The sequence below is a fragment of the Chiloscyllium plagiosum genome, unplaced genomic scaffold (genome assembly GCF_037043375.1).
Source record: "Chiloscyllium plagiosum isolate Xiang-an unplaced genomic scaffold, Cpla_swu_hap1 HiC_scaffold_4, whole genome shotgun sequence".
Lineage (NCBI taxonomy): Eukaryota > Metazoa > Chordata > Chondrichthyes > Orectolobiformes > Hemiscylliidae > Chiloscyllium > Chiloscyllium plagiosum.
This window is the reverse complement of record NW_028270142.1, coordinates 122,303,739-122,314,107: the sequence shown is the minus strand read 5'-3', so window position 1 is coordinate 122,314,107 and position 10,369 is coordinate 122,303,739. Positions and strand designations below refer to the sequence as shown.

Sequence of the window (10,369 nt, the reverse complement as noted above, 5' to 3'; positions counted from 1 at the left end):
TCTAGAAAAAAAAGACTGAATATCAAATTAGCTCAATTCACATTGCTTCAATTTTTCTTTAGTGTAAAGCAGACCTTACATTTCATATCCAGTGGCAATAAAGAACAGGCTTTCATCTGTCTTTTCAGGCATGAGACTGCTGACTTCTTACAGCTTCAGCACACGTCTGGTCTTGTCTGCTTTCTCTACCGAGAGCTGCCTCACCCACTGATTGAGTACTGCCTGGATCTTCTGTTTTGTTTAAGATCCATATAATGGCATTGCCAATATTTCCCTTTCACCAAAACTACTATTTATCTTGCAAAGTGCTACATGAGTTTGAAAGACATAATACAATTCTAAGCTTTATAGAGGAAATGTTTTATGACCTTTAGACTTTCCTCCAACTTTAATAATCCAATTTTCTATTCTGTTTTGTTTTACATAAGGAATACGAAATTTCACACTGGTTTAAGAATTTCAGTCAATTCTGATGAATTGCACATAGTGATGTGAATTTGTCTGCAGCAACCTGTTTAAGCAGTGACCTTAATCTTCATGTAATTATCTTGTGCTGACATTTATAGATCCCTTATCCATTGTAAAGCCATGCTGAGAGCTGCCTGCTGGTCTCTAGGCTGCACAGTTCTGGAGGTGAAACCTGCAGGAGATGATCAAACACAGATCAAGTCGGGAACATATGGGAAAGGTAGTAAGTTGGTCCTTTGTGTTTTTGTATAATCTTTCCCTTTCCACAATCATCCAATTTTGGCTCCCTGTCTGTGTCTCTGTCTGTCTCAATTTATCTGTCAACATATCTGCATATACTAACCATTCTAACTATCAATTCCCATATTTGATCATGTTAATTTTTTCCATACAAATGTAATAACCTTCAAATTACGCCATGTAAAAGCTATGCCATGCAAAAATGCCATAAACACAAAAATGTCAATTTTGTGTAAAATTTCTAATCTATTTGAAAGAGAGAGGTTACAGTAAGATGCAGACAAAATACATTTATATACCACACAATATCTGTACACTCATCTTAAACATTGAATTATAAGACTGCTGATGTTTTAGTCCATTATTCTCCCTGTAGAAACTTTTATGATCAACATGAGAACAAAGGAGGAGTAGGGTATTCAGTCCCTCAAGCCTAGTTTACCTTTCTGCATTATGCTGATCATCTACCTCAATGTCATATTTCCATTTGCCTTCAAGTCATTAGGGATAAAAATCTTTAAATCTCTGTCTTCAATGTACCTAGTGACTCAACTTACACAATCCATTGAAGTAGTGAATCCCAAAGATTCACCAACCTCTGAGTAATGATGATCTTTCTCATCTCAGTGCTAAATGGATTGCCTTTTTTTCTGAAACTGGCTCTGGACCCCACAACCAGGGAAAACATCATTTCAGCTTTTACTCTGTTTATCCATTTAAGAATTCTGCTTATATGTATGAGATTTCCACTCATGCTTTTAAACTACACAGAATACAAAACCTGTTGCCTCATGGAACAGTCCCATCATCCCAGTAATCAGTCTGGAGAACCTCCACTGTATATCTGTATATCAAGTACATTGTTCCTCAGGCAAGGCTCCAGCCTGCTCACATGCCTGCCGTGATTTCTTCAGTGTTTTCTACAATCAAAGCAATACCTTTTGCTCCTGTGCTCAAATCCTCTTTGATAAAGGCTAACATATCACTCACCTTACGAATTGCCTGATTCACTTGCCTGCCAGCTTTCAGTGACTTAAAACAGGGACACCTACATCTCTTTTCTTTTATGTTTAAGTTTGCAATACTAACTTTCTCAATGTCATAGTTGTCTGTTGTAACCAATATACATTTCTCTCGATTATCTAGTGAAAGGTTTACAAGCGATTATTGACAGTCTACTGGCATAGATGACATCAGTTCCCAGTAGTTTATTGAAGCTGAACATGTCTTTCTCTCCTGCTGAGGTCCAGAGACTTAGTAACTTTAGGTTTTTCAGCCAGTTGCATGCTATGCTCAGGCGAGTTACACCTGGGAGACTGAAAGTAAAACTGGAATGAAAGTCCAAAACTATTTGGATTTCAAATGCTTTGAAATGAGATGGTGTGATATTAGTGTGCAATCTCGAGTGTGATCATTTAAAAAAAATCTGTGATCTTAATGGTATTCACATATGTTATCAATGCTTTTGCTAAAATAGGAGGCAGGAACAAATGTTGCAATTGTATACAGCATCACTTTAGTGCAAAGTAGTCTGAAATAATCCTTTCTCCTGATAACATAATAAGTTCCTTATCTTCCACTGAACACTATTGTGGTTACATGCTTTTCGATTCAGCTACCTTTATACTTCTTCCAAATGATTACCTATATTTACAGTTGCCTTTTCTTTTGATATTTCTCATATGAATGGCAAAGAAACACAATCAGCACAGCTGGTCAGAGAATAGTAAAATAAATAAATTGCACCGAATGCAGTCAATCGATAAAAATGTGCAATATAAATTCACCAAGGAAATATCCAAGTGAAGAAACAGCACAATGGCTGACTCTCGGTTCATATAAAAAAATGATAATTCATGTAGGAGACTCTAGATAGCTTCCAGGAAATGAAATTGGAATCTGATAATCTATTGTAATTAGCTGTACACAATAAGAGTTTGTGTTCATTTCCAAAAGGACTTTTGCAGCTCAGTGGTAGTGCCCCTGCCTTTGGATCAGCAAGACCCAGGTTCAAGCCTCACCTGCTCTAGAGACAAATCTCTCAGCAGCATGTTTAGAAAATATCTGCAAGAGCAATTAGGTGGGTTCTTGTTGTGCAATGGTAATGTTTCTATCCCTGGGCCAGATCGCCATGGTTCTATTCCCAGTTGTTCAAAAGGCATTGTAATGACATATCTGAATAGGTTGGTTAGAAATATCCACAGGGACAGCTGGCTGCTTTTAAACAGTCAACAAAAGATAACCAGGAGGAAATGATTTGCATTGTCTAAGAGATTTTGTTTTTTACCCTGACTTGTCCCATTTCCCTTACTGGTGTTTCTGTAATTATTCTCACTTGTACAAATGTCTATATCAGAAATAACCCAAATAACATAATCAGCACCTTCAGGCCAATGAGAGCTTTTATTACATCATTCATAAAAGCAAAGTGGATGGTTTCAATTGTTACATTTCCACCCAAAGTATTCCACTCTGAAAGCCCTTATAAAAATCATTATCCTGTCTAAACACTGATACCTGCAATTTTCCAAAGATTTAAATCACTATTTTTCTTTTAATGACTGTTGTCAACCAACATTCAGTGGATGGAAGAATTTGCGGAAATGAGCACAGACCCATAGAGAATGAATATTGGAGATGATGTTCCAATTACACTGGGTAGAGAGAGGGGGACATAATTAAATCTGAAAGTTAAGTGGACCTTTCTAACTTACTCAACACCCCTACTCTAACTGATTACACAAATTAACTTGATTATGGTTATTAATGTAAAACGATTCCCTTTTAACAGATCAGTCCTACTTGCTAAACTTTTTACCAGGTCATTTAAAACCTCCTCCAGAACAAATTAATTATTTATTGAATCATTCATACAAATTGCTTTCTGGATCTCCCTGGTAACTTATTCCACAATAGTTTTGTGCAAAAGAGAGAACTTTTTAGTCTTTCCCTTCCAAACTCCACCCCCCACTTCTTCATTTTAAATTTAAAATAAGGACAGCCAAAATAATCCAAGCTACCAGTATAATTCAGACTGCTGCTCAGATACAGTGGGGCCACTGCAGTATTGAGATAAAAACTTCCAGAATAAAAGAGAGACTGAGGCTGCTTTTGCTGTCTCCGATAGACTTAAAACGACACATGAGATTACAGTATTTATGAGAGATATGGGGAATTCTGCTGATGTACAGGCCAATATTTATCCTTCAATCAACATGTGTCCATCAGATTAGCTGATCATTAACTCATTGCTGGTTGTGGGACCTTGCTGTGCACTAATGATCTGTCATGTTTCCAAAGTTGTAATAGTGACCACATTGCAAAAGGCATCATTGGTTATTTGGGAACCCTACTGTTATGAAGGCCAGGTTTTTCCTTCTTTTTTAATGGATGGCATTGCAGAAATATCCTGTGGTATTGTAAGCTAAAGGATGGTCATTATATTTCCCATCATTGACAGCATTGATAAAAGATTTCCAAAGTATTTCGCTTATTCCAGTTATGGAGGGAGTGAACACTGACTCCTGAGATGGCAGGGCAGATGTATGAAGAAAGGTTGGACTGTATTAATATTTTTATAGGATTATATACACGAGAGTTCAGAAGAATGAATGGGGTTTCAGAAGAATTTTAAAAATTCTAATAAGGCTAGACAGGAAAATGCAGGAAGAATGTTCCAATCTCTGGGATGTCCAGAACCAGGGGTCAGTCTAAGGATATTGGGGGCTACTTAGATCTGAAGATAAATTTCTACATCCAGACAGAGGTGAGCCTGTGGAATTCTCTGCCACAGAAAGTTTTATTGAGGTCAAAATATTGAATGTTTTGAAGAAGGAGTTTGATATAGTTCTTCGAGCTAAAGGGATCAAAGGCTGTGGCAAGCAAATGAGAGCAGGGTACTGAATAAGATGATCAGCCATAATCATATTGAAGGGCAGAGCAGGCTCAAACGGCTAAATGGCCGACTGCTGCATCTGTTTTCAATGGTCATATGATTCCTGGTACCATCCTCAACTGAAATTATCATTTAGTAAAACCAAGTTAAATATTATGAAATTAGCATTGCCATTATGTGCTTTAAGTCTTCACAACAGTGTGTTAAAAAGTTGTTGAAGCTACCTGTGTTACTGATTCACTCACAATCTTGAACTCAGTTTCTGTCAATTTTGGCAAAGAAACTACCACACATAAGGTGCCCAAATGTTTCAATTACACTTCTCATTGCCATGGAAAAGCAGCCAACATCATCAAAGACCTCTCCCACCCTGGTTATAATTTCTTGCAACATCTCCCATTAGACAGAAGATACAAAAGTTTCAGTAAATGTACCAACAGGTTCAAGAACAGCTTCTTCTGCTGTTATTAGACTGCTGAGTGGATCTTTCAAACTTCAAATCTAATGCTGATCTTGCTTTTTTACACCTCCTGTGCAACCATAACTTTGTAATTGTAACCACGCTCTACTTGTCCTTGTATGTTATAATCTGCCTATATTGCACGCAAAACAAAACTTTTCACTGCACTTAGGTACATGGGACAACAATAAATCAAATCAAATATCAAATAAAATGAATATGTCAACACTGATAACCAATTAATATTTATCCATATTGTAATGGTGAGAATCCTGTCAAAAAATCAATTCTCATTTACTATCAATAAAATTGAATGGTTTGGGTTAAAAATAAGTTTAAATCATGTTTAGATTATTAGATAATTACTAAATTTGAAGCTATAAGAAACACACAAAGCTATATTTATGTATGTCCATACTCATTTGTATCAACTGAAGTATTCTCAAACATCAATTGTGCTCTACTCCCCAAAGTGATTAAAACTTTAAGCTACTCTATAGTTTCCTACCCTGTTAGTTTGCTCAAATCATCTAAATGAAGGTATGCTGTTCTAAAACCATGCTTCTGCTCAGTTCTTGAATTGCACTATTTAAGATCTAATAACAGTATATTATCTATTATCTGTTGAAGTCAGAAAAAATGTTACAAACAAGAACATATGGAATAGAACATAGTCTTTTTTGACTTATTTAATAATTAAAGTGTTTCTGTCTTTCAAGGATACCAAAGGTACAATGAAAATGTGTTACAGTTCACTATATGTCATATATTATGAAAGCTATAACCACATTAATTGATTGTTTTCAAGGAACTCCCAAATGAGAAGAGCTCAGAATCCAAACTTGAAAATGTATCCAGTAAGCTAAGCATCCTCAACCTCGACCAGACAAAAGATGGCCTGAGTGTTGTCAGTGTGAAGCATTCAACAACCAGTGATATGGACATTCATGGTGATACTTCCTTAACCATCGGCCCCAATGTGCAGCAGTTCGAGTCTACGTCACCAAAGTCTTATCAAGAAGCCAAAGACAAATGGAAAGAACTTCCCCCTAAAAAGCCTCTAAAACTGGCTCCATTAGCCCTCCCTGAGGATATCAAGAAAGCCCAACTTGAGAAGCTTAAATACATTCAAATTGAGGGCAAGCGAGCTGCAGAGAAGCTGGCTACTACAGGAGAAATTAGCACTGAACATCAGCCAAGAAAAGAGAGAAATCACAAACAGCTTGAAAGTTTGGAGAAGATAAAATTGGCTGAAAAGACAATTCTGGAAAACCAAAAAACTCCAATGCATCTACTGCAAGAAGTACCATTTCTTCCTGCCAAGATCACAAATTCAATTGCTCACCAGAAATTCAAAGAGTCAGCACTTCCAAGCAAACCCTCGGTATCTAAAACAAATATCAGTGCTAAATCTGCCGTTACACATGATGCACAGAGGTATATTCCTGAGGAAAATCTTATGCCCTCACTCCATCCTGTAAGAGGGAGAATAAAGTTAAGACATGGGAAAGACTATGATAATGGGACACATGATAAGTCTAAGCCTTTAAAGCCATTACGATTAACCTTTAGTAATGGCAACATCAATGAAGAACATAACATTGTAAGCCAGCAGACAACCGATGAACACTGTAAAGCAAGTAAGCTACTTAACAATGCAGCCAGGAGAAAATAGATTAGGAAACCTAATGAACAACAGGCCTAATTTCATCAAATCAAAAGATAAAAGGCAAACAATGGTCAGTTACACACTTTGCAACATTGTCAGTTTGCTTTGAGAAATTGTTTAGCACAGAAACAATACTTAAAGAAATAAATTACAGCAAAATGCCGAAAAATGAATAATCATATTGAGTAAGGAAGTGAACTTATGAAGCATTATGGAAAAGTTTGAGTGCTGTACATCAGATTTAATATTCTATGTACATTTTGTTTTTCATATTTTCCATAGATTGCAATCGATTTTAATCATGAAAGCAGGATTGTTTTTGAGGTTGAGTGACTAAACAAAAATTCACACTGTAAATGACAAATCTGAATAACAAAGGAAAGGAATTTTGAAATATGGTGAAAGGAATAACATTGGGACCAAGCTATTCCCATTGGAAAGCTGATCATCCAAAAAGAAATTCACGTGTGAATATACAAGATGATGGCAACTCATTTAAAATTTCAGCAAGTCTATTTGTTCCGTATGTTATGAATATGCAAGTTAATTTTGAATTCTCTACTATAATTATGGAGTTCCATTATTTATGTGCATCCGAATAGACATATGCCAGTTTGAAAGTGGATATACGTACAGTGGCTAGCACGGAATTAAAAGTAGGTAGTGCCAAGTGCACAGATGGTACCAAGGTGAATAACAAGGCAGACATTCAGCAACTGTATTGATTGCAAATGAAATTTAACCCTTGCAGTACTACATTTCATTATGTCTTGAGTTTGCTTTCTTATTGCAAAGCAAAGCCTTTCTTATAATTGTACAGGCCAAACCAACCAGTCTCCGAAAAGGGCCACATGGATTATGATTAAAAGATTAACCATTGCTCACAACTTACGCAGAAATGAAACTCCACGGAGGCCAGTATCCTGTTACCAAGTCACCCTTTATTTACACGTGGGCAGTACATCGACTCTGACCAGCCAGCTCAGAGCCAGTCCCTAAAGCGAGGAGAATCCCTAAGATTTTTGTTGGCCAGGCCTCCCTGATTGGCCTAGGTTAACAGCTCCAATCAGGAAACTCATATTTAATGACATCCACCTGGCCAACCTTATTCCAGTCACTACACACTGCCTGTTAATTGTACAGTTGCTGGTTTTGCTAGATCAGTTAACTGGATGGCTGGCTTGTGATGCAGAGTGATACCAACAGCATGGGCTCAATTCTTGCACCAGCTGAGGTTACCATGAAGGTCTCCCCTTCTCAACCTCTCTCTTTGTCTCAGGTATGGTAGCCCTCAAGCTAAACCACCAATGACAGAGCAACCCGATGGTGATTGTACTGATTAATATAGTTACCTCATGTGGCCAGTGTTATTTACAAAGCTGAGTGGTTGGATGCATAAGCTAGAATGGCAAAATGTTACGTCTTAAATCTTAAGAGGCTTACACTAGTTAAAGCGTACCTGCTCTCCTTATAGCTAGTCTGCATCTCTGAAATTGAATGTATTCTTTTGCAATATGTGCGCATTTACGGTCTTGCCCTATTCGTCCCTGAGATGGTGAAGGTAAGCCACCTTTGTGAATTCCCATAGCTCAAAGGGGTTAGGTTAGTGCAGAGGAGAAATGATCAGGAGTGCACCAGATTGTGTTTCCAGTAGCATACAGATAGGAAGTGTTACGTGTAGCACGTGAACTACCTGTTGGAGATCACCTAGGTTTAAGGAAGACTCAGGCCCTAAGGTACAAAAGCATTTTTATTGGTCTGGAATGCATAAGGATGTGGTTAAGTTTGCCGTTCCTGTCATACATGTCCAATGACAGGTAGTCCATATGGCAGTAATAAAACCAGCACTTTTGTTGCCAGTGCCCGGATTCAAAGAATCTTTCACATGTCTTATGATTGACTATGTAGATCCCCTTCCTAAAGCTAAAAGTGGGAACCAGTACTTGCTAACCATAATGGATGTGCCTACCAGATTTCCAGAGGCAATTCCATTACGAAGTATTAAGGCAAAAAGGGTGGTAGAGGAATTAGTAGCTTTCTTCACGTGGTGTGGGCTATTCAGAGCGATTCAATAAGACCAAGGATCTAACTTTATTGCTCGGCTGTTTAAGGAAGTCATGGATAGCTTAGGTATACAGCACTTTAAATCAAGTGCATACCATCCTGAATCCCAGGGAGGTTTGGAAAATTGGTATCAGACCCTGAAGACCATGTTAAGAACATACTGTCAGGATCACCCGGCTAATTGGGATAAAAGTATCCCATTCGTATTGTTTGCCATTAGAGATGCCCCAAAACAAATCTACTCAGTTTCCTCCATTAGAGTAAATATTCAGACATGAAATGAGAAGGCCGAAGAGAAATTGAAAGAACCGAAGTCGGAAATCTCACACTTGGATTATGTATCGGAGGTGAGGGAGAGATTAAATTGGGTAGATGAGTTAGCTAAACAGCACCTCAAGAGGGCATAGTATAGAATGAAACAGATGGCAGATAAAAACACTGAAATTCGGATGATTTCCATGGGGATGATATATTAGTATTGTTACCAGGGGAAGGAGATCTCGTCAAAGCCAAGTTTAGTTGTTCCTATCAAATTGAAAGAAAGTTAAGTCAGGTAAACTATCTGGTAAAGATGCCCGGATAGGAAAAAAACCTGTATTGAGTGTGTCAAGTGAATATTATAATAGAGAGAAGGCACTGGAGAAACAGGTGTTAGTTACTGCCCCATAGAGGGAGGAATCAAATCCAGATGTTGTGGAGTTTGATGTACGTCAAAATATATTAAAACAATCAGGAAGTCCTTGAGGAGTGGGATAGATTAGTGAACTACCTGTCTCAGGAGTAATGAAACCGGTTGGAAGGTTTGTTGCAGCAGTATGAGGACATATGCAGGAATAAGATGGGGAGGACTAATGCTATTGTACATGAGGGAGAAGCAGGAAATGCTGTTCAGATAAAACAACAGTCCTACAGGCTTAATCCTTTCAAAGCCATACAGATCCAGAAGAAAGTCAATGCAATGTTCAATGAAGGTATCATCGAACCCTGTCAGAGCGAGTGGAGTTCACTGAACTTGTTAGTTCCCAAACCTGCCGGGACTGAACAATTTTGTGTGGACTAAGGGAAAGTCAGCCTTGTAACAAAATCAGACTCAAAGCCAACTTTGATTATCCAAACGATATGAGCAGGGAATACTTTGTTCAGATAACTGATCTGATCGTAAACAAAGGAAGCCATATTGAACATAATGATGTAAAAAAGCATGTTTACAGAGTTTTTATTTCATTCAATTGATAAAATGTGTACAAACACTGGATATTGCTTAAAAATTCATGATATTTTGTAAATAAAATCACTTCATTACTGGAGTTTGACTGAAATCTGTGAAATTTGTTGCTGACATTTTCTTCGGTTTTATCCCGATCCTCGACAGCAGCCAGCACCTTTCTGTTCAGTATCGTGCCGCTGGTCAGACTAACCAAGTGTTGTCCCTTCCTCCTCAGCCAAGCCCTTAAACAGACAGTGAAAGGCACAAAATACAGGGGGATCATGAGAGAAAAGGAAGACATTTTCACTGCGGAAAATCAACAGAAATAAAAAGTGCGATTGCAATTTTTGATAACTTTTCGGAGAT

The 10,369-nt window shown here is 37.7% G+C and overlaps 1 protein-coding gene across 1 annotated transcript; it reads left to right on the top strand.

Moving 5' to 3' along the window:
• The first annotated feature begins 580 nt into the window (after positions 1 to 580).
• Positions 581 to 10,103, top strand: LOC122548901 (uncharacterized). Its single transcript, XM_043687852.2, has 2 exons — positions 581 to 688; positions 5,872 to 10,103. The coding sequence occupies exons 1-2, from the start codon at positions 650 to 652 to the stop codon at positions 6,736 to 6,738; spliced, it is 906 nt and encodes a 301-aa protein (XP_043543787.1). The 5' UTR covers positions 581 to 649; the 3' UTR covers positions 6,739 to 10,103.
• Positions 10,104 to 10,369: the final 266 nt, after the last annotated feature.

Coding starts and splice junctions, on each gene's coding strand:
- LOC122548901 (XM_043687852.2), top strand. CDS start 650: ATGATCAAACACAGATCAAGTCGGGAACATATGGGAAAG. Junction 689..5,871: donor GTCGGGAACATATGGGAAAG/GTAGTAAGTTGG, acceptor ATTGTTTTCAAG/GAACTCCCAAATGAGAAGAG.